The sequence below is a fragment of the Convolutriloba macropyga genome, chromosome 7 (assembly GCF_964194025.1).
Source record: "Convolutriloba macropyga chromosome 7, txConMacr16.3, whole genome shotgun sequence".
NCBI lineage: Eukaryota > Metazoa > Xenacoelomorpha > Acoela > Convolutidae > Convolutriloba > Convolutriloba macropyga.
Window position 1 is genome coordinate 27,214,002 of NC_134474.1, and position 27,618 is coordinate 27,241,619.

The window sequence follows — 27,618 nt, forward strand, 5'->3', positions numbered from 1 at the left end:
TTGGTGACTTAAACCACTGTCACCAAGAGAAACAAAACGCAGCAAAATTGTATATTATTGAAAACGTTTGGTAACGTTAAAAAGTTCGAAATAATTAACATGGTCAAAATTCTGATAGGCTGAAAAAGCTGACAGGTCTATCAATTGCCCTCAAATAATGCATGATTCTAATCTCAAAGATCACGAAAGCAAACGGCAGATAATAATCTTAGAAACTAAGTTGAATCTTTTCAAAAAGAATGCTCAAATTAAAGAATCAGATAACCACTACAATACACTTCTAATCACTGCACTTCAGACAAAAAACAACACATACGTCTTCTTTGTTGTACATATGCTAGACAACATGATTGCATACTAGTTCAAAAATTAAATTGATCATAAAAAAAGACATAAGCAGAAGAATATTTAAAGGCACAAAATCGTTTAAGTTAAAACCAAGGTGGGAACAAACTTACAGTAACCATTAATAAGTGGAAATTTTGGAAAAGGCTTGCTAGCAGACTCTCAGTACTGCCATATGTTGAATGAAATCAATTGCAAACCAAAGAAACGACGAAAATCTAAGAAAAAGCTGAAATCATTCGATTTTTTAACAACTGAAAAAATCAAAATACCGAAAATAAACGTAGGTGCCAGCACAAACCTAGAATGATACTATCTCGAATATAAAAAATATGGACACAATGTAAGGAACACCGTAACAAATAAAAAAAAAATAAAAAAACTAATATAATTCATTGTTCAGCATTTGAGACATAGAAAAGATAACGAGTCATCCAATACAAAGTTCTATCCTTTTGAAGAGAACAAAAAAATAGTAAAATAGTGAAAAATACGAAACATCGGAACATTTTGCAAAAAATGGTCAAAAAACTTTTAAGACTGCATTGTTGAAAAAGTTTTAACTATTTTTCAAAAATTTAACGCCAAAAAAAGATTGAATTTTTTTTGAAACAAAATTAAATTCCCTCATGGACTATTTCTATTTAGTAAAACCAAAATACAAACCAAAAACTTACAAAAATCGGAAAAAACTACCAAAATTGGATTTTCATATGTACAATTTTATAAAACAAAATTACATCTAGGTAGAAAGAGGCCTCGAGTATATGAATTATCAAAAAGAAGTTGCCATATTAACTGATTTTTGACAAAAAGACGGTTAAAAGATCCAAAAAAGAAGAAATTAATAGAAAAAAAGTCAAAAATTAACTAAAAAATCAAGAAATGTGTGCCAATTTTGAACTTGAAACGAATCTTCAGGCTCTGCAAAACACTGTGGTATCAATTTCCGAGGTTGACATTCCAATAGAGCATCGAATAAAAATTAATTACACAAAAAATCAAATTACAAGCAAAAAAAATGGGCTAATTAGACGAAAAAACGGCTGAAAACGGTTATCTATATGTGCCATTCAGTCAAAAACTACTTTTTAAAGCCAAAAAGTCATTCATTAAACGCGGCGCATGATCAAAAAACTTCTCTCGCTCAGAAAAAATTAGTTCACACGGCAATTTTACTCACTTTCGCTTTTAGGTCAAAACAGCGTCTGAACGAATAGTACTTCCGGTAAAAAAACCTTACGAAAACCAATACTCCTCTTCGAGTCGTAAGACAGCGCCCCAATACAATTCAAATTCTTTGAATTGTAAAAAACCAAGAGAAGGCCAAAAATAGCCCCAGCTATCGCTGTGCGGCTATTAACAGGAAAAGGCCAATACCAACCTCATTGATCGCTTTGCGGCTATTAAAAATCTAGTGATACTAATGACACACAAAATCTATAACAAACAGAACTTAGCTGAATCAAAACTCCTGTACGCGATAAGAGTACTTGTCCAGAAACACTAGATACAAAAACTTGAAGGTCGTTGTAACTTCGCATTGCTGTTTCTGTTAGTATAAAAGCAAAATAATGTGTTCAAATTGCATGTAACTGAGATAAGATGATAAATCAGCTGATCTCAACAGGAGACAGCAGCAAACTTAACAGATCGTAAGAAAAACCACGCTTAGTAAAACTTGAACATTGATCGCCAACTCAAAATTTAGACTTACTACGAGATAAATATTAAAATATACCAGCAGATTGAGAGCAAATAAATTATTTGCCGAAAAACTATCAATTAGTCATCAGTTGACCTTGAGCCCTTCAATTAAATGAAAATCAGGTTGAAAAGTAAATTGTGATAAAAAATCGCACGAACGAACGCCAAGCACTCGAAATTCAGCAGAAAAAGTGCATGGATGAGAGATGAAGGTGCTTTTAAAGAAGCATGAACGAAGTTACCAGTTTTGAGAAATAAAACCAAGAAAACTCGAATAAATACCAGCTCAAAAATTGCCTTATTGCTAATGACCAGCTGAAACAGTAAAAACATAGCTGGCAGATTGCCAGAAAATGGCCGCAATAGATTCGTAGATCGGCAGTCTAAAAAAACAGTAAAAAAGACAGACCAAAAAAATTTGTCTTTTCATTGAAGGCTGATCTGTTATATTTTGATTAAAAATCTGTATACGTTATTGCTGCCTCTATTAGCTGATCTCAAATAACCTTCTCTTTGAATTAAAGTGACCTTATCTCTTTGAATTAAAGTAAATAAAAGTCAATTTCAAAGTGAGGAAGTCATTTTTGAGAGTGAGGTAAGTCAAGTGTGACCAAAAATTTAATCACGCGAATGAACAAAAAAACTCGCTCCACTAAGAGCGAAAAATGACGTCACGCATGCAATTCAGTTGAAATTACATGAACGAATGAACAAAAATCAGATTTGAAGTGTTCATTGTGACGTCATATGATCGTAACAAAAATCCTGTTGATGAAATAAAAACACCGTTTCCTGTTGATGAAATAACACTGTTTTCTCACTCTACTTTAAATTTAGAGCGAAAAAATTTTACGCCACAAAACCACTCGCTTTTTTGCTCCACTTCCTGTTTCGGCGTGACCAAAATCACTACTCCAATTTGACTTCAAAAATCATGAAAATGTGTGAACAGATCTTAAAAAAAAGACAGCGCCCCAATACAATTCAAATTCTTTGAATTGTAAAAACCAAGAGAAGGCCAATAATAGCCCCAGCTATCGCTGTGCGGCTATTAAAAAGACCGACGTCGGAGAAACGCTAGGCATGAGAAATGCTCTCGAACGTCAGGCGTGATAATTTAGTTCATGGGCTGTAGCCTAGATAAACATTCTTTAATCGGTGACAAAAATCTACCTAATGAGGAACTTGATCCAAGACCTTTGGAGTTCTCGACAGAATCATTAACCACTCGGCCATCAGGCCCTTGCGAATTCCTATCTTAAATTCGCTGTCATTTTGGCAACGAACTTTATTTCGGAGTGAGATCAATTGAGAACATACCCGGCAGATTGCCGGAAAATAGCCGCCGTTGATTCCAATAAGCATGATTGGGATTGAAAGAATAGAAGATATTGACAAAAAAAGATTTTTTGTACAAAAACATTTTTTAAGTCCGACTTATTTTGATGGCATTTCGTAGTTGAACATAACGTACTTCTGTCTCTTAGAGAGAGGCTACAGGGGCTACTATCAATACCAATAAGCATTAGAGATGGTAACTAAGACTTATAGTAACGACGTTCAAATAGCGGGCATCTAAAATTGGGCTTTATGGGTTTATCCCGTTTCTACTTCTGACTTCAATTTTTATACTGAATCTGTTCATTTTGAATTGCTTTGCTGAGCAACTGATGTTCAAAATCACTATTAGCAGAATGAGAGAAGAGAGAAACTAGCCTAGAGAAGTCAAAAAGATATCACGCAAAATGTTGAAAAAGCGGCAAAATGAGGTAAAGCGAAACATTTTTTTATTCGACGAAGTAAAAAAAACATAGCAGGACAAGTCCTGACGTACAATTCAAAGAATTTTCATTGACTAAACAGAGAAACTAGATCTAGAATGGACTATGAGTGAATTGAGAAAACAATTTTAAAAAAAATCAGAACAAAAAAATAAGAAATAAACAGAAAATCAGTGTCAAAATGCCACATGTGAACAAAAAAACCACTAGCGATAAATGAAAATTTAATTCAAACAAAAAAACTAGGCCTACAATGAGCTGTGAATGGGTTGCGAAAACCATTTAGAAAAAAATCCGACCCAAAAAATTGAAAAAATAGTAAAAATCAGAGTGAAATTGCCGCATGTGAACAAAAAACCACTACCGAGAAACCGAATTTTTGTTCAAACACCGTTTCCTCACTCTACTTTAAAATTAGAGCGAAAAAATTTCACACCGCAAAACCACTCGCTTTTTCGCTCCATTTCCTGTTTCGGCGTGACCAAAATCACTACTCCAATTTGACTTCAAAAATCATGAAAATGTGTGAACAGATCTTAAAAAAAAACATAGCCGGCAGATTGCCGGAATAGCTGCGAAAGAATAGACCTGCGTGCCATATAATAGAGATAGAAACAGATACAGATCTAAATTGAAAAAAAATCGAAGCCACTCAAAAAAACTAGGCTAAAAAACATTCAGCGATAAATTAATAAAGCTTGTTAAAATTCATTCCACAGAAGCCTCTTATTAGGGACCTTTACTGCACATATGAGTTCCTTTGACCTTAAACAAGTTCAAATTAAACTTAAGTTTTAAAGTGCAAAAGTCATTTTATTGAGTGAGGTAAGTCACGTATGATCAAAATCTAATCACGCAAATAACCTAAAAACTTTCGTTAAAGCGAGTGATAAATGACGTCACGCGCGCAAACGCCGTTAGTGAGAGGAAGAAGTCATTCAGAAAATTTGACTTTTTCAGCTTTGCTGTGTGAACAAATGTAAAACGAAAAAAGAGCGTCAGACGACGAAACAAAAAAAAACCAAGAGCACCGCAATATAGCTACGCTCAGCTTACAGCTTCGCAGCTATAAAAAAGACAGCGCCCCAATACAATTCAAACTCTTTGAATTGTAAAAAAATAGGAGCGCTATAATAGCCGGCTGAGAAGATGAGGGCGGCTATTAATCACTAAAAATGAAGACAAGCGTGAAGAAGTCAAAGAACAGAAGCGTAAAAACAGTCAAGCGAAAATTTTGCATTAAAAACACATAAGAGGGTGAAGTGGGAGGCGGTCACACTCTTCAGGACCACCATGAATTTTTTATGTCTCAAAAACAGTTTCACTTAATCGAATAACAGTTTCACTTAATCGAATACTTGGAGTCTACAAAGCCGAAAGCCGAGTCTACAATCCTCAGGGCTTTACCTGTTTAGCTCGTTTTTGAGGGCGAAAAGAGTCAGATAAAAAATCAGTCAACCGAAAAATCGCATAAAGACCGCAGCACTAAAATAATTGCTACAAACTTTGCTTGAGAGCAGTTAATCGCATCAATACCAAAATAATCCAAATAATTGCGAATACCTTAGTGCAGTGCAACTAATAAGAACTTGCTGGATACTCACAGATTAGCGTTAATGGTCTTGAGGATTTGGTTGATAGTTTTATTGGCTAGCTGCACTTGTTTAGTCACATTTGCAACTGTGAACTTCAGCTGATCCACCCATCCTCCAAACTGAGACTTATTACCTTGCAACTCAAATACTGATTCCTCGCCTAATACATTCAGATTTGCTACTTCCTTTGTAATGTTATCCACAACTTCCGCATCATGCTTTGCTTGTTGAATCCTCAGAGCAACCTGATCAAAAAGTCGTTCAGCGTCGGGAACATCTCGTTCATACTGTTTCTGTTTGGTATCAAGGACAAAGTTCAGACTTCGATAAGTGTTAGCAGCTGAGTTATTTGCCTCTAGGCCGAGAATCTGAAGTTCGGTTAAGTCACTGACCAGGTTGCCACTCTCTGCTACCAACCCATCACCTTTCTTTTCGATTTCAACCACTGGTCTGAGTTGATTCAGCACTTTATTGTAGACTGAAAGCAAATTCCTTTCATTGAGTCATATATTTTTTTACTGTTTATCAGAAACGCATGGGTTCATAGGAATTAAAACCCAATAATCTTTCTTGACACCCGAAGAAAAAATTGTCATTCGTCTCGTTTGGTCAGAATTTTTGTTATATGTGCATATTCTATGTCATAATTATCGCCTGCCGTAATTATCGCGACGCCCGTCACGAAGCTAATAGAAAGCCAATAGTGGAAACTAAACTAACAAAGTTTACTTAACTTTCCGTAAAACACAGGCACTTGGATCCACTAGTATTGTTAAACTGATCCGTCATATTGTTACTTTTAAGCGTTATAAATCAGAACTTCATCATAGTATAATAAAAGTTCCTTACTACAACTATTTGCAGGCGAAACCTATTTCTTCTCTGAAAAGGGACAGCAGACAAGATACAAAATAGCGATTTTTCTCTGAAAGTATACAAAAGTAGTATAAAATTCTGACTAGAACCTCAACGGGGGGGGGGGGGGGACGGACAATTACTGCAGCGTGGCAATCTACAACGGGGTGGGACATTTTGAGGTGGCCATCTACAACGGGGTGGGACATTTTGAAATTTTTTAAAATGCAGTAAAATGTCCCCCCTATTTTTGAGGTTTTAGTCAGATTTTTTTGAAGATTTTATGGTGCTATTTTATTATTTCATTCGTCTTAATTTCTTTCGGCTATTTGAATTAGTTCATATTGATTTGCAAACTTTGCTAATTTCCCGCCATATTGTGCAGCGCTAGACAAATTCGCTTTAGCTAGACCTTGTTTTACTACGTAAATTCAGTCACTTAGAAGCGCTATTGTTCGCCGCTGTAAATTTTAAGCGTGCATTTATCCGATTTTAACAAAACCTAACCCAATTTTTAGCCAAAAATGTTCCAAATTTTCGGTTTTTTGTCCCCCCACTAGGTTTTTGCGGCAAGATCTTAGAAAAATTTGCCGACAGATCAAAAAATCAAGATTATGGGAACCTAATAAAAGGTTTGGGGGGAACCAGGGAAACCAGCTTATAAACACTTTTGGCTAAAAAAACAAGAACATTCAGTCTCAAAAAAACTTCGTCTAGTCAACCTCTGGTGCAAATTCGAAAAGATCATTTCTACATCTCTCGTTTTGTTGATTACTTGCTCAGTACAAAAATCAATTTTCTTGAACTCTTGCTTGCTTTTTTTATTCGATAATCATATTACCGATCAGTTCTACTGTTCATCAGAGTTGGATGTGTATTAAATTGACGAACTTGCGTATTAAATATATTAAAAAAATTCAATGCATACAAATTTTTAATTAGATTTTTAGATTCTGTCCCAATTTAAAAACTTGCTTGTTGAAAGATTGTTTGACAAAAATAGAACTGATTCAAATAATATTTTATCGAAAGCTAGTTAAAGTGAGAAAAGAATAAAGTTCGTCAATTTAAAACTACACTTGTGCAATCAGACCTTGACTGCCAACAGGGTTTTCGTGTCATCCGTTAGTTCGGCAGTCCCTTCCAAAAGTAAAATTCTGATAATTGTGTCGGCTGGTGATATCTTCAACTTGGATGACAACTTGTAAGTAATTTGCAAGTTATAAACATTGATTAATTTGATTGGTTTAAGAACAACAATTGATAACCATTATGGAGTTTATAATTGAAGTCAGAACATTTTGGTTAGTATGGAGGGCTTTTAAATTGGTATGGAGGTCTTTTGATTTTGTTGATTTTGTATCCGTTGAGATAAATTTTAGGAAAATAAACCTAACTAACATTTGGATTTCCATAAAAATACACCCGCGCATGAAGGGGGGGGGGGTTAAAAAGCCGCTAAGCTGGAGGGGGGGGGGCCAAAATAGAATAGATCTGTTAAATTGCTCTCGAAGAGAAGCAATTATTGTAAACGTGTGTCTTTTTATGCAAAATGTTTGCTTGCCCGTTTTTGACTTTTCGAGTGACTTTTACGCCCTTGACTTTTTGCGTTTTGGGTGATCTACAATTCTCTCTCAATCACAATTTCAAGCAGCTGAACTGAATTTAATACTAAAAGTCAGTGCTTTTTAAGTCTCCCCCGCCCTGACTCAAGCAGGCTGCAATTGATTAGATCTCCTACTAGTCAATCGAGAGCAATTTTTTCTATGTTTATTTTATTGAATTATTTCGAGAAAAGTATTGTTTCAGCTGGACGTTAATTGAAGAAACATAACAGAAGTAATGCCAACAACTGAGAACAAAAAAAGTAAGCAATAAAGCAATAAGATTATCCATTCCAATAGGGTGTTTTGCAGAAATTTGCTTTGAATGATAACGTACGACCTGTAGACATAGAACGAAAAAATACTATTATACAAATCATAGAAAAAAGAAACTTGTCTAAAAAGACTGTAACAAAAAAAAATTTCACAACCTATTTAGAGTTTGTTCTCCGACCAATCAAAGAGTGCCTGAACAAAGGTTTTATTGATCTCAACCTATGTGGGAAGTGTGAAGTTCCCGAAAAGTTCCAGGTAGAGGGCAGGGTTGTCGTTCAATTCAATAACGGAGAGCTTCTCATCTACCTTCGCAACAACTAAGTAAGAATTTTTTTTACAGGACCTAATTACGGGAAGGAACTATCTGCTCTATCCGGTTTTTTTTCTGCTTTTTAACTTATCATACCAATGAACCGGATAAAATAAAAGGGTTTTTGAAAAAAATCTGGTCCTGTGTATTTTTAAACCAACTTTTGAATAGAAATTACAACGGAATCAGTCAGTTTATTTGACTCAAACATTGTTGAAAGGATCAGTAAATCACATACACAACTTTTTCTGGTTTCTCAAAAAAAGCTTAACGACAAAAATTACAAAGTAAATAAACAATTAAGCCAAGCCCGCGAACTTTTTTTTTGGTTTATACGTTTCATTAAACAATGTACAAATCTTTTATTTTCGATGTGTCTTTTTTGTACTGAATTGTAGCCTTTCTATTTAATTGAAATTATTCTCTATATAAACTTTTGAAATGAGCTGAGAAAAGGCCAAAGTACATTTTGGGTAATCTGTTGGCAGTTTGTTTCAAGTCAAAATCAAAAATCCAAAATTCTAATGAAAGACTGTGAACTCTGGAGGTTGAGCTCGCCGTAGAAGTTCTGGTCGCGAACTTTTGAGATCGGCTTTGCAATATATTGAGGTGGAGATCAAGCAGCTTCTAGCAATCGAGCTAGTGGTTCGCGGCGCACGTTGAGGGAGTTTTGTTTTGGGGTGGAGGATTTTTGATTGAGACTTGAAATAACTGCTACTGGATTCTTGAGAGGAACTTTTTACTGCGAGAGTTGTTACTAGCTACAGGTTTGAATTACAATTTGTGGAATACAAGAGGGACCGGACGTTCAGCACTTCAACAAAAACTCTAAAAATTTTATCTCAATTGGTGCTTACTTTTGTATAGTTCTGTTCGCGGGCTTTTTAATGGTAAAAAACTTAGTTAGTCTGTGATCATGCATACACAAATCACTTTAATCTTCATCAGTTGATGAATAGTCTATAATGCGAGCTCTTGGTTTTTTCGCCGCTCCTTTTTTTGCGTTCTGCTTTCTCTTTTTGCTTTTCGGTGCTGGCAAAGTGACTTGATTCTCACTTGAATCACTTGCGTTATCCGATTCAATTGTTTGGTCCAAAATAAAACCATCACAAGCTGGGTCTGTAGAAGACCCACTGTCCGATAACTCTGACATTTTGTCAAAATCTACCATGTTTTCTTCTAATTCATCTTCACTATAATCACGTTGATAAAAACCTGGGTCTGGGGAGTTGAAACTTGAGTTGTGAATGGTGCTTGTTTGTGGAATGGTTGTTGTTGGTTGTTGCTTTGGCTGCTTATTTTTCTGCTGCTGGTTCTGTTTGCGCCTTTGCTGCGCATGCTGCGTGCTACCCTGCGCCTGCTGCGTGCTACCCTGCGCCTGCTGCGTGCTATCCTGCGCCTGCTGCGTGCTATCCTGCACCTGCTGCGAGCTATCCTGCGCCTGCTGCGAGCTATCCTGCGCCTGCTGCGAGCTATCCTGCGCCTGCTGCGAGCTATCCTGCGCCTGCTGCAAGCTATCCCGCGCCTGCTGCGAGCTATCCCGCGCCTGCTGCGAGCTATCCTGCGCCTGCTGCGAGCTATCCTGCGCCTGCTGCGTGCTTTCCTGCTCGTTTTGGCTTGCATCAAGCGAACCCCAATCCGGCTCATCTAGTATTGCTTTGTAAAACATGTCCTCTCTCAATGAGTTGTGTCCATAGGGCAACGTTGATACTTGGTCACTTAATATGAATCTTTTATCATCATAGCCCGACAATGATTTCTTGTTGACAACTATTGTGTGAAGCCTGTGGTTGCTAGAGGCTATTCGGGTGTTGAGAAGACGCACAACCTCGCCGCCCAAAAGCGTTTGCTTGTATAATTCATGGGTCATGCTGCGCCGTGCATCTTTTCGATGTGTCTTTTTTGTACTGAATTGTAGCCTTTCTATTTAATTGAAATTAATCTCTATATAAACTTTTGAAATGAGCTGAGAAAAGGCCAAAGTACATTTTGGGTAATCTGTTGGCAGTTTATTTCAAGTCAAAATCAAAAATCCAAAATTCTAATGAAAGACTGTGAACTCTGGAGGTTGAGCTCGCCGTAGAAGTTCTGGTCGCGAACTTTTGAGATCGGCTTTGCAATATACTGAGGTGGAGATCAAGCAGCTTCTAGCAATCGAGCTAGTGGTTCGCGGCGCACGTTGAGGAGTTTTGTTTTGGGGTGGAGGATTTTTGATTGAGACTTGAAATAACTGCTACTGGATTCTTGAGAGGAACTTTTTACTGCGAGAGTTGTTACTAGCTACAGGTTTGAATTACAATTTGTGGAATACAAGAGGGACCGGACGTTCAGCACTTCAACAAAAACTCTAAAAATTTTATCTCAACTGGTGCTTACTTTTGTATAGTTCTGTTCGCGGGCTTTTTAATGGTAAAAAACTTAGTTAGTCTGTGATCATGCATACACAAATCACTGAGTTTAATCTTCATCAGTTGATGAATAGTCTATAATGCGAGCTCTTGGTTTTTTCGCCGCTCCTTTTTTTGCGTTCTGCTTTCTCTTTTTGCTTTTCGGTGCTGGCAAAGTGACTTGATTCTCACTTGAATCACTTGCGTTATCCGATTCAATTGCTTGGTCCAAAATAAAACCATCGCAAGCTGGGTCTGTAGAAGACCCACTGTCCGATAACTCTGACATTTTGTCAAAATCTACCAAGTTTTCTTCTAATTCATCTTCACTATAATCACGTTGATAAAAACCTGGGTCTGGTGAGTTGAAACTTGAGTTGTGAATGGTGCTTGTTTGTGGAATGGTTGTTGTTGGTTGTTGCTTTGGCTGCTTATTTTTCTGCTGCTGGTTCTGTTTGCGCCTTTGCTGTGCATGCTGCGTGCTACCCTGCGCCTGCTGCGTGCTACCCTGCGCCTGCTGCGTGCTATCCTGCGCGTGCTGCGTGCTATCCTGCACCTGCTGCGAGCTATCCTGCGCCCGCTGCGAGCTATCCTGCGCCTGCTGCGAGCTATCCTGCACCTGCTGCGAGCTATCCTGCGCCTGCTGCAAGCTATCCCGCGCCTGCTGCGAGCTATCCCGCGCCTGCTGCGAGCTATCCTGCGCCTGCTGCGTGCTTTCCTGCTCGTTTTGGCTTGCATCAAGCGAACCCCAATCCGGCTCATCTAGTATTGCTTTGTAAAACATGTCCTCTCTCAATGAGTTGTGTCCATAGGGCAACGTTGATACTTGGTCACTTAATATGAATCTTTTATCATCATAGCCCGACAATGATTTCTTGTTGACAACTATTGTGTGAAGCCTGTGGTTGCTAGAGGCTATTCGGGTGTTGAGAAGACGCACAACCTCGCCGCCCAAAAGCGTTTGCTTGTATAATTCATGGGTCATGCTGCGCCGTGCATCTTTTGTGACCCCTTTGGCTGACTGTTTGGTGCAACCTGAAAAAAAAACTTGGTTTATTTCAAATTTATCCCGTTTTTTCCATATCCCAAAAAAAAACTTGGTTTGCTAGAATGTTTTGCATATGCCTGTTGTTTTGATTACTTGTGTTTGTAGAGTGAAAGGGGGGGCTAGTGAAAAAGACTTGCCTTCAGCGAGCTTGATTGAATACAGCTTTGGCTTGAGTCCACAAAACTCAGCAATTGGCCGGCTTCCCATCTCGTCTTTGAATTTAAGAGTGACTCGTGCATTGTCCCTGCTGTATAGCGAGTTTGAAAAATCAAATTGATCTGCAACCTGTTTTTTCTTCTGTATTTCTGCAAAGAAATCTCTTGAGCGCACTTCATATACGAAGGAGTCTGTGTCTGAATAAAGCAAATTGCAATCAAAGTTCTTCTTCATAACTTTGTAGTGAAACTCAAACATGAATTTCTTAGCCAAATCCAGTATACAAGCACCGACGATGGTTGGTTTGTCCCACAGTATTTCTGATTGTTGAAGGCATACAGTGACCAGATCTTCACTGATAATTTTTGATGACTGGTACTCGGGCTTGTCTGTCCATTTGAGTGTTTCTTCTTCAGTGCGCGTCAATTTCACTTTCATTCTGTTTCGTTTTCCCTCGCAAGTTTTTCCGAATGATGAGTTTACCATTAATTTGTAGAAATCTTCCTCAAACTTATTCTTTGCCTGCTTTCTTTTTTCGGTATTTAGTTTCACGTATGGCGCCAGCCACTTTTCTTGTTTGAATGATAACACTCGATGAAGCTTGGTTACTACCAATCCTAGTTCAACAGAGTTTCAAGGTTTGGTAGTGCAGTGTATAATTTTGTTTATCGAAAAGCGTCTGGATGAGCTTTTTTACCTGCGGGGGTTTTTTAATTTGCATATCGACCAACAAGTCGCTTTGGTATTCACTGAGCCAACATTCATCAATAGCTTCTTTTGTGGGTGCCAAGGGAAAGTCAGAGTGTAGATCATGTAGGCTGTCGGGATAGCTTAGGTCTACTTCAACTATGTATCCTACTGGGTAATCATCTGGTGTATTTAAAATTCGATGAAGAATTTCCTGAGCATTATCGTCGGTCCACTCACTCTTGTCGAACAGTTCAAATTCACATAGTGGCAGTGGGAATTTTTCCATGATTCCTCCGTATAGATTGTTAGCGTCTATCATAATGATGAACGAAGAAATGTTTTTTGGTTTGTAATCAGGAAGAAATTTGTTATTTGCGCGACAAAGACGCTTACTGTACGCCGAGCTCACGCCTCCTCTTATAAGGTTCTCAACCATATCAAGGTGTTCCCTCTCAGTTAGAAGATGTAAATGGGGATTGCAAATTTTGAGCATTGCGTCGCCCGACAAATTTGATGCAGTGTAATACTGACAGCAATCCAGTCCGTAGGTGTCATAGCAAACTTGTCGAAAGCAAAGAACAACTGCGGCGAGTAGGAACACATCAGTTTTCAAGTACAAGTTGTAGTATTCACCAATATTTTGACATGAAAATAAATTGAATACTTGGAGCGCTTACTTGTACTCATCTTCACTCACTGTGATTTCATATTGCTGTAAACTTTTGGTACATTTGTCACGAGGGGGAAGCTGTGTCTCCTGAAGTTTTTCAAAACTGTCAACGTAGCAATAAGGGAACGAGCCTTTTTGTTTCAACAGGTTTACCGACGATGTGGGCCACTCTTGAAAATGTTGTTCAAGCAAGCTGAACTGATCCGGGGGCAGGTTCTGTACCAGTTTGTCAAGAGAAGCATTCATGAACTTGAAGGAGTCCAATAGTCTTATGTATTCATACTGGTTTGTCCAAACGCCCTTTTTGTTCTTTGTTGCTTTTATATGCACTCCAATTTGCAACGAGATGAATTTCTCACTTGTGCTTGGTACCACAGAAATTGTATTTTTCTCATTCAGGCTCTGTAGTGCAAGTACTACGTGATGAAGGTCATAGTTTGTCAAATTGTGGGCAAACAGTGGAGTAAAATTTAGGTTTCTACGTTTTAAATTACACTGCGAGTGTGCCCATCCCAAAAATTTTCCTGTGAAGTGACAGTGATCTAGTACTGTGGGATCTTGTGGACTTGTATTCAATTCGTTTTCGCAAATCCAACACAAAGTAGCTTCTCTTTTTGGTATTGATGGTTCACCGGAAAAATTTTTGTATTGTTGTTTAACATCATAAATGCTCTTGGCAATTTTCTCCAGCGACTTGACAAATTCAATCATGACATTCGGCCCACACTTCAGATCGAAAAAGAATGGTTTCGTTTCATTCAAGGCCACAAAAAGCAAAGCATAGCTGCATGGCTTGTGTTCTTCTAGCGCTCTAGTATTGCTCGAGCTTTGTGTGTTGCTGCTGCTGCTGCTGCCAATAACGGGTTCAACTTTAGACTCCAGATCAAAAAATCCGACTATAGGTGCAAACCAACGTGCTTGATTTTTAAATTCAAATTTTTGCTGTCCTGCTTTTGGCATTTTAATAATTGCTCGTGTGTTTTGGTGGCATATTTCTTCATGTCTCTCATGTCGTTCGATTGAAGTGCTAATATGAAAACAGTTTCGACACAAATGGTTGTCCAAACGCTGTTTTTTCTGAATGTACTGGTGAATTAGTCCTTTGATATTTGTGATCAGCACATAATGATGCATTGAACCATCACTTAGCAAGAGTAAGTCCAGGTTGAATTCGAAATTTTGGTTGTTTGATATGCGGAAAGGAATCAATTTTTTGTTTGAGTGCCGAAATACATTAACGCGTACCTGGTTTAGCTGTTCAAATTTTTTCAATTGGTGAAAGGCCATTGGCATCATGAATTCAACAATAGGTTGCTTTGCTCCGGGATTTTCTGGACCATACATTATTGGATTTGTTTTTTGTCTCCAGGAGGCGTTGTCCGGTATCAATTTGGGTCCAATTTTGTTGTGATATTGTGCAGTATAGCAGTATCGGAAACATTTTTCATCATGTCTGTTGCGAATGTTGAGCAAGTATTGACTTCTAGCCAACTCAGTTGGGAGAGCTAGATAGGAAGAGGCACTAATTGGTTTTGACTTGACAAATCGTAGTTCGACATTCTCAATTCTATCTACCGTCCAACCGCTCCCATGAGATGCGAAGTTGTTCAGTGAGAGGAGCATTTGCTCAATCATTCCAGCAAAGCATGATTTACTCAATCCGGTGAAGTCAACGCGCTGCATTTTTGAATTGATATATATCTGAATTCGATCGGGTTGGCTATCAACGGTTTCATCACCTGTTGGTTTTGTTAATTGCATCAATGCACTGAATTGAAGTTTTTGTGCGCTATTTTGCGTGTTCAGTTGAACAACATTTTCGATCTCGTCCTGTTTGCTCCGCATAAAACTTAGCAGATCTATTTCCTGTTCCCCCACTGGTATGTCGTAGGTTTTCAAAACACCACCGAAAGCTTGCTCGGACGGAAGAATTCCAGAACTTGGGTTGTTTTCCAGATCAGCGTTCCATACTGGAAGTCCATGGTTTTTGTTCATATGGTCCATGTACTTGAGGTTGTCTACATAGAACTTGTTGCAGTAGAGACAGTAGCGGGGATGTTTTGAGTTGTGTTGCTGTATCATATGCGTTTCGAGTTCTATGACTTTTTCATGAGCAAACGCACATTCATCGCCCACGAATCAGTTGGTTTGGACGTATTGTTTATGAACCGTTTGCATATGTCGTCTGAGGCTGCGCTTATCTGCGAGTTTTTTTTGACAAATTGTACACGTTTCAGCGTTCATTATGAACAGTGGAAAGAGAGAAGGAATAGGAACGCAAAAAAGGAAAATAAAATTACGAAAAGGAAATGAAAATAGTTGAAGTTTTTCAATCAAGTGAATTTCAGGTTAAGGCAAAAAGCAAATGTAAGAATTTTATTGTCGGGCAAGCTGTAATTTAAACTTGTTTCATCCAATCATCGTGCGCGTCTTTTTTGTTTACTTTTGCAACAGAAAGCTACTGCTCCGCAAACAGCAGTAGAGGGGGGACACACCGCGCAGACTGTTGTGTAAACAACACATAGATTTATATGCTGAACGGTTTTTCTACTTTTTGTTTGTTTAAAACAGGTGATATTGAGTTCGCAGTTTTACTTCTTATTTGTTTACCCTAATTTTGGTACGGTGTACGACTATCTCATAAAAAAGTGTTTATTGATTGTTTACTGTGATTTCACTACAATCCAAGCTTCAGCTGGGTTTATTTCAACCCAGTCCACTTTCGCTTATTTGTTTAAAACATTGTTCCGCACACTTGTTTGTCCAATGTCTGAAATTTTCAGCATCGCTTAATTCTGTCTCACAATATTTGTCTAGTGCTAAGATGAATCTTTAGTTAAAGTTTAATTAAGAACTGGTTTCGAGATGTTAACAAAATTATCATGCTTTAACATTGTGAAAAGCAACAAATACAAAATGTACAATGAGTTTAAAGAGTTTTGTTGTATTTTAGAGTCGAGATAACTTGATGACTTTCTTGACGGGGGCATAACATTGGCTCAATGGAGGTGTTTCATCGATGCTGACATCATCAGAAAAATTGTTGGCAAGCAACGGGAGGCTTTCCGGGGTTTTTCTTTCTTCACTTGGCGACTGATCAAAATTCCAAAAACCAGATATTTGCTCAACTTCTTCTAGCTGCCCCAATTGATTCTCCCAAATTTCAATGCAGTCATGATCGTAGTCTGCAAAAAGTTTTCTTGTTCGCTTTGCCAATTTTTTCACATCCTGCTTTTTTGTTTGAATGGGAGTAATACATCCATAATATCGATGAGCATATGGAGACTCTTCTTGTCTTGGTGATTTTTCTGGCGTTTTTGTAAGATGAAATAAATCGTTTTGTTTTGTGTATTCAAGTATTGGTTCAATGTAATTAACTGGAACAATAAAGCTGTTTCTTGTGTGCCATAATTCTGTCTTATCATCAAAGCTTTCCTTTACACGGACAATATTTTTTGAAGTTGTGACACATTCAAACAAGGGTTCGAGTGCCTCGCTCACTTGTCGTTGCAATTTCTAAATATTCAGCAGCCATATTGCAGGTGATGGATAAACAATTGAGATGTTTTTGTTCTGATTTTACGGAATTAAACGGTAACAAAGCACACAGTTTTCTTTGTAAGGAAAATTTTATAAAGACCTAGAACAGCACCGAGTCTAGAACCAATTCTAGTAACAAGAGAAATGAAAACTTGCTTTTATATGTTATGGAATGGAAAGGAAAAGCAGGATGAAAGCAAATTCAAGAAGAAAGTTAAGCAACAAAAGACTTGCAGTAATGTAATAATGTGTCAAAGAACTAAAGAATTTTCACAAAACTTATATTGAACAACAAGAAAGAACAATGGCGGAAAGATTGAAAAAATTGTTGCAGACTGATTTGTTTATTTGACTTAATCATTTCATCATTATGCCGTCATGTCTATAAATAGAATTATGTCATAATGACCTAAGTTGAATTGGGTTGCTCTCTAGAAATATAAATAGACTCCAGGAGGCGAGCTAATTTATCCATTGCTAATGAAAATTTGTCAGTTTTTAGATTTAAAGGTCGGGACTTGTAAAACTGTTTTCTGCTATGGCCTTTATAATGCTTGGCCCGGCGATGTTGCATTAGTGAATGGAAATTTTTAAATTGCCTTGGACAATTGTGACATTGAATGGGTCTTGATTCAGCAGGGTATATTTTTTCCGATCTTTTGAATTTCATATTTCGTATAAATGTCATAGCTAATATAAAGGAGTATAAATTTGTTTACACGCGTAGGGAGGGGGGATTTGTTTGTTCAGCTGTTATCTTGTCTAGACATGTTGGCGTGGGGTTTGAAATTGTTTACATTCCGACAAACAGTAATGTATTATTGATTTATCATTTCAGATTACTTTGATACAGTTTGTCTCAATATATGCATCATTATGGGTAATGTTTTGTCTAAGGATGCTGAGTACAGCGACTTTCATTTGGATCTCTCACTCAATCAAAAACGGCTTGTTAGGGCTGCTGTTAAGACTTATCATACCACGGGCACCTATTTATCCTTGAAATTGTTCAAACGTGATACTGAACAGGTCGACTGGGATTTCAATCAAAAAATTACACTTTCAGCGCGAGAGTTTCGTTTGCTATGTCAGAACATAGAAAAACTAGAACAAATGCTTGATCAACCAGTTGGGTTGATCGACTCACTTCTAAAACCGGATTCAACCGATGACTCGAAGCGTCCAGCAAAACGGGCCGGCAAAACACCAACTCAGCGCCAGAAGAAGATACCAAAAACATCTGTAACAGTCAATGAGGAATCGGAATAATTTCTATTATACCTTTTGCTTCCTGTCATTGTTTATGCTTTCATATTTGGTTTATTAGCTTTTTCTTTTTTGTTCGTTATGGTTGAGGCGATGTATGAGAACAGTCCTGAATATTTCAAGAAATTTCAAAAACGTTTCAAGTACAATATTTGTGAGACGGAACCAAAATTTGAAAACACAACAATTGAAAATTATGCATATGGTTATCATTCATCTGCAACAGTTATCGAAGGTTGTACATTTGGCTCCAATCATTATCATGTTATGTATGAATTTGGTTCGCTAGATGATAACATATTCGATTCTCTTTATGTACCTGCGGTGATACCGTGTCTGGTTAACTGTTTCAAATTACTTATTCAGCCTACGCAAAAAGACTTTGTTAAACGTGGTGCAATAATTTCACGACTACATGTTGCTGTTGAATACCTTTCAAAATCAACTTCTTCTGCAGTTACCAAGAACCAGAAACAACTTCCAGCACCCTTGAGTGAGGCAACAGTGAAATCTATTAGTACTTTGACGGCCAACAAACGTTCTTCTACAGTCCCTGATGTAACTATGAAACGATTTTGCCAGCTTATGCTAGGTGAACACTCGTCAACTCTTTATCAGATAATTGATATTCTGCTTAGTGGCCACGGAAGTTTTGTGAGAGAAACCTCAAACTCTTTCATAACCTTTCAATTTTGTAAAAATTGATATTCAAAAAATAGTGTTGTTGTTTCAAAATTAAATTAATTTTTACTTCATATGTTTTACAACAGTTAGCAACTCTAATTCATTTACATCAGGTATAAATGGAAATTTCTCACTATAAAAATAATGAACAATATATATGCAAAATAAACCACAAAGCTGGGAGTCTGAGGATTGCAGTGGAGACTGAATGTCTCTTCTATGTTCCATGATATCCATCATTATCTCCAAGTCTTTACACTGTTGTAAACGGTTGAAAATATCCTTGTAGGTAGTCAAGGGTAGAGCCAATGGATCCGCAAAATATATTATTGGGTATGCATATCGTTTAGCTAGCACTACCCAGTGGGTTCCAATAGAGTTGGATCGTGATGCATTAACAATAATAAATGTGTTGGTTTGCAAGTTCAGAGGATAATTATCAGCGGCATAAACCCCTCTGAATTTGAATTTGAGGTGTTTACACTTTTTCACTTGAAGATGAATTTGATCTTCGTCCATTAGTATGTGATCATGGGAAGAGCGTTTTTAGATGCGTTTCTTGCAGAGTCAATGTAGATCGTAGATGCTTTTTCCCCAAGAAAAAATATTTCAACGTTATGAGCTAACGCTGCATCGAACTTGAGTTCGACAGACAATGATGAATTTGTGAGCTCTGGATGAATAAAGTCATGAGTTGCCTCTTGAGTGCTGGTCACATCAAATACCATTATATAATGGTTTGCGAACTCACTCAGAGGTATTCCATGGCAATTTTCTACATAAGCTAATGCACTCATTGAATTGTAGTACAACCTCTTGTTGTCAGTTGTTGACATTGAAGTTCCAGCCGTTGCAAAACCATTTCGATAAATGGTTATCTCTCTTAAACCAAATTTTTGATAATGGAATGGATTAGCGGTGTTGGTACCGATGAATGCTGTACCAACGCATAATGCAACAATGACTCTTCTGATTGGCTCTTTAGTGAAAATATCCTCATGTTTCCAGCTTTGTTGGCCTTTTGTAGCCAAGAATGTTTTGGTAATTACTTCATTGTATCGGTAAATTGCCGGAGTTTTCAATAATGTCTTCTCAATTGCACCTACAACATTATCTGACACCGTCATCTTCCTGACAAATAAATTAGCCTCATCTATTTTAACCTTGTAGTGTTTCGCTGCGTCTTCGCTGATGACGGCAAAGTCATCTTGGGATCTTCTCATTGAAATGCGTAACGTAACTCCACTAACCAAATGTTTCTCACATGAAAAGAAATCAATGGCCAACTTTCCATATAATTTTATGCGTGCGGATTGTCGCACTGTTCTTTATCTTATATCTGATATTGCTGCTGGAATAGTGCCGGGGTTTTCTTCATACTCGTAACCCTGACATTTCAGCCAGGTTTTCTTTGCGTCTGTCCCATGAGAGAATTCAGTTTCTATGAAACTTTTGTGTGCATAGTGTCCATTAGCTGTTGAAATTTTGATACCATTTGCAGAAACAGTACAGTCGGCGAAAAGTGAATGAAGGATATTATTAGCAAAATATGGAAGGTCACTGGCATTAGCGTCACCAGCTGTGAAGCGCAAATCCGTTCCATCTGTTTGAAGTATTCGACACTTGATCTCCAGGTAAATTTTTTGTAAGTCAATAAAATTGTTGCGATCACCAACAACTTCAAATTCCAATGATGATCCTGACGGCGAATAAAGCGGTCCTGTTTTTTGCTCGAATGATTGATCAAATGTTACCAGCAAAGGTGGTTTTTCAAATAAGTCTAGAGAACTGTGAGTAGCTTCAGATGGTATCACAATATTAGTTCGCATTTTTCACTCGCGAGAAAAAATCCAGACGACTCCTTTTTGGACGGGGTTTTCGAGAAATGATTCTTCTGGTTGAGATTTTTCGTTTTTGGTTTGAACGAGGTCTCGTGTATTGTCGTCTTTTTCGTCTAATTATTTTACGACCTGATGCAATACGTGATTGAAGAGATCCACCTATTTGTTTGCGAGCTGTTTTGGCTACTGTACTTTTCAGTGCTTGTTTTGCTGACTTTCTTTTGGTTGCAACTTCTACTAACTCCGGTGCTCCTTGAACCAATAAATCACGCCCAATCTTTTCTGCTGCGGGCCAGAGAAATTTGCGTGCTAATGGCAGAGCAACTCTTCCAATACCTGCAGCAAGCGCTCCAAAACCACTGCCTCTTTGTCTGTAGTGTCCGGAAAAATGCGGCATTGATTGAGATGCTTGATTGCTGTAGTATGCCTCCATATTAAATAATTTTTTGAAATTTTAAGCTGACTATAACTTTTCCGGTTCCAGTAAAAGGAATTAGTTTTCCAGTTTCGTTTCTCAACTCTACCTGTATGTTCTGAATGTTGTTTGATAATATTGGCTTGTAATCCAAATTCGTGTAGGACTTGTGGTGTATGGGTGTCACTGTGTTTATGCTACCGTTTCTCAAACGTCTTTCAGACTCAATGATTTTTATTACTGGAGCTCTCACATCACCAACGTTCTGATGTTCAATTATATCAATGTATACAAATATTAACTGTGATCCGCAAGTGATATCAACTGGAAATTCTCCAACATGTCTGTTCAAAGAGTTGCCTGCTTTTTCTGACTTGTAACCAATGTGAATAAAACCATGATTCGAAATATCTCTTATTCCTTTAAAACCAAGAATACTGGGTACTTCTTCATCTTCAAATGACAAACCTTCGTTAGGTCCAAATTTCAAAACTAACTTTTGCGTTACAGTGTCAAAATCATAGTCAAAGTTTTTCAATTGAGCGATTCGAAAAATTTCTTTCAGAAGCTCTTCTGAACTGTTGTATATACCTTTGCGAATTCTTCGAAGTTGTCCGGTTCGGTTATGTGAAGCATCAAGTTCAGCGCCAGAACTGACATACGCAACTATTTCGGCTGAGTTTACATTATTGATGTTTGAGGGAAATGATATTGAAGCAAGGGCAACTTGCCAATCTCCATCTAACTGTAATGGTTGATCGAGTTGATTTCAAAACTTGGCCATAGTATTACTGGTAAAAATTCCCATTGATGCATTCGAGATCAAATCAATAGTAAATTCTCTATAATACTCATGTTTAATCTTTGACAGAAAGAACGTTCACTTGGACTAATTCTGGTTCATAAAATTTACCTTCAATTATAACGTTGTTTGCGTCTATAAGGTTGTATGTTGGTGGACTAAGGGTAGCAACCTTGAATACTGTGAAGACTTCGTCTGTGTAATTTTGTTTATAACCTTTCCTAAATATTTCGTCTGGCTTGGCAATCCGAACCAGGTCTCCTTCTTCGTATTTTGGCTTGTACTTTTTTGTGCTAATTGCTAGGGATATTAGAAACGGTTCATGTTTTTTGAAAGTTTTATTAGGTGCAAGTTGGGTAACACGATTAACACGAGTGTTTATAGTATTTACAAACTGGGGCAATTGCTTAATATAAGTCCAAGTCCAATTTTCCTCCAGGTATTTGTGAATAATGTTTTTGAGCGATCGAATATTCCTCTCAGCAAATGCCGACTTGGTTTCGTTTTCGGTTGTATATAAATGAATCTCCTTCTTTTCACAAAATTTTTTGAATTCACCTTTAAACTCGGATCCCTTGTCTGTCCAAACCCTTTCTGGTTTTTTCTGTTCGATCATTTTTTTGAACGCTTCAACAACGTCTTTTGCATATAAAGCCTTCATTGGTTGCACTCTAAGCTATCGCGATAAAACATCAACAGCCACCAGTAAATATTTGACTCCATTGTTGTGTTGGTCAATTTTATCCATATACGCCACATCGACAGACCAGATTTCGTTTATTCTGTATGCAACAGCTTTTAGTCTCGGAAAAGTTTTTCTGAATTGTCCGTATTTTGTGTATGGAGCTTTCGACTGAAGGTATTGAACCACTTTGGATCTTGGTAAACCACTGGCTTTCTTCAAGTTAGCAATGCTACCAAAAGCTGCACTACCTTTTGTGTAAAATTTGTTCAATTGTTTAACGTGAGAGGAAGTAATTTGTCCACGAGCTAGACGGTTGGATTTCGTCTTTTGCATCTTCAAAGCTTCCTTCATCGTCGCCAGAAGCTTTTGATTCTTCTGTTCTTGAGACTCCTGATTCTTCGTTTTCTGGTTCATCCTCAAACAACTGTATCTTTTCGTTTAGTGATAAGGCAAGAAATTTTTTTGCGTATGTATTACAAGTTAATTGTGAACTGATATCTAGAAAGGTCAGGACTTTGTAATGTTCAAGTGAAAGTTTAGAGGTTGTTTGTTGTAGATCGTAAAGAAAAACTGCGACAAGAATTCCCGTGCTTGACTTATTAACCACTAGTCTTGATGTCTGATCCAGCGATAGAGATTCTGACTCTAATATTTTTTCCAATATTATGCTCGCTTTTTCAAACTTTTTTCTGTCAAGGTGTTTAATATCTCTCAAAACACGCTCCCTGGAAAATTTTGTATCAGTTTTGTCATCTCTAGTTTCATTCAACTCATCTTTGACATTCTCCAAAATATTATCGGTCTGCTGTTGCGTGTCTTGTTGCGTGGTAGAAGGTGCTGGTGGAGACTTGCTTCTTTGCAAGAGTGATATTTGTTTTGCTTTCTCTCGGACATTTTTATTGTTGAGAAGTTGAGCAATTTGAGGTTGTTCATTCGCATACATTTGACGAGGAATTAGCACAAACTCTTCAGTGTGCATTTTGCTCCAGAAAAGCAATACAAGGTAACGCAATCAGTTTAATTAGACGGATTCCAGAATCTGATCGAAAAATTTTGATTCTCTCACTTTTTTCAACTCTCCTGTCTGCAAGTTTACGTAGTGGTTTCTCGAATTTTTTTAATTCAACTTTATTGATCGGTACAACTCCAGAGAGTACGTTCATCACACAGTCACTCAAGAACCAAATGAAATCGCCCTGATGTAATATTCCTATTTGAGCTGTGTTCTCATTTCTCATTTACCCATTGCTTGAGCATAAGCAAATGTTTCTTTTTCATTTGTAATTGTTGTAATGACTGCTTCAGGGGACGAAATGTAAAAAATAGAAGGACCCGGTCCAATTAGTTGCGATGAAAAACGTAAACCCTGGCTAGTTTTTGGGTCGAGATCAATCATCAAATGTCCAAAGGGCTCCGCAGTTGCTAGTTTGTATGCTTCTTTTATCAGTTGGAGACAATTCAACTGTTTTCCAAGATATTCAATTTGTTGAATGTCACGAAGCGACTTGAATAATATTATGTGTGTTGTATTCAGATCAATGGTTCTGGACCATTTGCTTTGATGGAACAAATTATGCTTGACGTATATAACATGTAATTTGCGATGACGTCCTGAGGTAGCTATTTTTACAAATTCTTTATCGTTGAAGATTTCTTCACACAAATCGTCATAGATAAGCAGACAATGCGATAGTTTTTTTGTTATATCAAAGCCTGAGTATTTTAGAAACGCAATCCCTGGTATAACTCGTTGCATATCTTTGAAAAGGGGTTGGAACTCTTTGTAAAAATAATAAATTTTTTCAAAACGTGGATAAAAGGTCGAACCTTTTAGCATTCGAAACAAGAGTTCTGTTTTACCACAACCACTTGGTCCTACAATTGACATGAATACCCTGTCATGTGTAAGAATAACTTTGTTCATAGTTTAGGATTAGGTAAAATGTAACCAACTAAACTCGATAAGAGAGCAATCCAAATTGATTTCTCTTCACAGCTTTCTGATAATAGAAAGAGCATGGAGAAGCAAAGAATGATCATTAAGACAATGATACTCACTTGAACAAAAAATATTACTTCGGACCTTGGCACTGTTGAGTTTGAACAACAACGCCATGGGGGCCTCTCCTCTTTGTTTAAATCGAAGACTAAATTACTGATACCGGCGTCAGCATCGTCTCTTTGATTCATTGGAGAAAAATAATTAAGTGAAAAGTGAATTGAAACAAGGATGATATAAAATGTTAATTCTTTGAATTATTCACTGGGCAACTGTTTCATGTACCAGAACTCAAATATATTGAAACCTTTAATATGACTTTTTATCTCTAGTTTATAACAAACGGTTGATGAGTCATTTTCCTCGAACGATGGTTGATTGAAGACTTTTTCAACTTCGGGGTGCTCCAAGACATATAACCGCAACTCATTCGGTATCTCATTAAGTGATAGCTCACGTTCTGGTGGTGTTTTTTTCAATCTAAATTGAGGAACGTTTTTGTCCGCCCATTGCTTCCAACGTGGGATTCGCTGCTCTTTGGGGGACTGTATAAGCTTCTCGTTTGTTTTGTTCATAGCCATAATTGAACTGATTCCGATGTTCTCGAGCTCTCTGTTTATTTTTTACGTACAGTTGGAAGTGATAGAAATTATCTATCACGGGCAGGAAAGCCCTAAAGCTGTCTAGCTCGTCGGGAGAAAGAGTAATGGTTGCAAAATAACGTTTTGCTGCTGCGCTATAAAGCGGGTTGTAACGCGGTTGTTGTGCTGTGTTTGGCTTATTGTTGAGATAGTTCGCTCGGTTCTGTTGATCACTTGAAAAATTATTCTGTATTGGTGGAGAGGGATCCTGAACTCTATTGAATATTACAATAGGTTGATCGTCAAGTGGAGTCAAGCAGGTGAATATCTTCAAGTTGTCTGACAGATAAGTTGTTAAAGTTGCCGTGTCTTCTCTGTGCATCACTTTGTGTCCAACCTGAGAATATTATTGCTTTACGTTCCGCGCAGTGATTTGATAATTGATCGTTTGTGGAACGAAAGTTTGAATGAAGATAACAGGAGGGAACTTGTTCTTCTGATATTATCTCTGAGATTCGGGGACAATTTAGATCCTCCAGATTATAAACAGTTTTTTGTAAAAGCTTACTGAGGAGCTCACACTTTTCAATGCCTTTGGCAAAAAAATTTTTCCTTGTGAATCGGAAACTGAAACTCAGACAGATTGTTTTCAAATCACAGTAAGGTATATCACCTTCGTCCCAATCAAGACCGTGTAGGTTATTGGTCAACCAAATAACAGTTTGTCTATCGTGTGCGGGTAAATCAGTGAATTTAAGGGGCGGTTTGAAAAATATTGTATCGTTGTAACTGGAACACAAACTGAGTTCTTTTATAATGAATCCAAGTGACTTGAGTTTGAAACCTTCGAGATCGAGGACAATAATATTTGTGGTTTTGCTGCCAAAATTTTCTAGCATTCCAATTCACGAAACAATTGTGAATGAAAAATTTTCACTGATAGAATGAATAAAATTCCTGTCAAGTGTCCAAAAAGACAATTGTTTACTGGTGAGTAACGGAAAGCGTAAACATATCCAGGGCCTTTGTTTCTGCAATCTTTTATAAATCCAGCGGCGTCATGCAATGCAGCATGAAGCCGTAGCACTTTGCTCCGTTTCAATAAAGGATCTAGTCTTGAATTATCAATTCCAATGAAACCACCATAGGGTCTAAATTTTAGTGCTATTTCTCCGTCAACTTCTGGATCTAACAAAGAACAAGCAGCTACGAAATATAATTGTCGATAAGATATGTGTGTATAATTTATGTTACCTCTGTGATAAAACTTTCTCATGAATGAGCTTGATGTCTTTTGTTCCTATTGTGTTCATTATTTACTGTTTACTGAACGTGAGCGTTTAGAGTTTTTGTTTATAAATCTTTCAATTCTGATTGGTTGTCAACTTGAATAATAAATCAAGCACTCTGATTGGTCAATTAATTTTGGAAAGTTTTGTGACCCTGAACATGTTTGGACATGATCTGATGACTCTCTAAATAATATATCATTAGTGATTTTATACATCTACTAACAGGTTAGTTGTTTTACTGTTGTTTTCACCAATTTATGTATGCATTTATGGACATAAGTGATTATGACCATAATTGTGTACATACTTAGGTAAAAACTTGTTTTCTTGTACAACTCTGGGTTTTTTTATCATTGTGTACGTATGTATGTATATGTATGTATGTATGTTTGTATGTATGTATGTATGTATGTATGTATGTATTTATGTATGTATGTATGTATGTATGTATGTATGTATGTATGTATGTATCTATGTATGTATGTATGTATCTATGTATCTATGTATATATGTATATATGTATATATGTATATATGTATATATGTATATATGTATATATGTATATATGTATATATGTATATATGTATATATGTATATATGTATATATGTATATATGTATATATGTATATATGTATATATGTATATATGTATATATGTATATATGTATATATGTATATATGTATATATGTATATATGTATATATGTATATATGTATATATGTATATATGTATATATGTATATATGTATATATGTATATATGTATATATGTATATATGTATATATGTATGTATGTATGTATGTATGTATGTATGTATGTATGTATGTATGTATGTATGTATGTATGTATGTATGTATGTATGTATGTATGTATGTATGTATGTATGTATGTATGTATGTATGTATGTATGTATGTATGTATGTATGTATGTATTTATGTATGTATGTATGTATGCATGCATGTGTGTATTTATACATACATCCATACATACATATATAGATACTCACATACACATACATGCATACATATACATACATAAATACATTCATACATGCATACTACAATACACACAAACATTCATACATACATAC

General features: G+C 37.0%; 1 protein-coding gene across 1 annotated transcript in view; it reads right to left on the bottom strand.

Moving 5' to 3' along the window:
- Positions 1-27,618, bottom strand: part of LOC142342745 (uncharacterized) — a 70,818-nt gene that overhangs the window by 24,853 nt on the left and 18,347 nt on the right. The window contains exon 5 of the mRNA XM_075394278.1: positions 5,438-5,906. Coding sequence (XP_075250393.1) covers positions 5,438-5,906 — 469 coding nt within the window. The remainder of the gene's footprint in view (positions 1-5,437; positions 5,907-27,618) is intronic.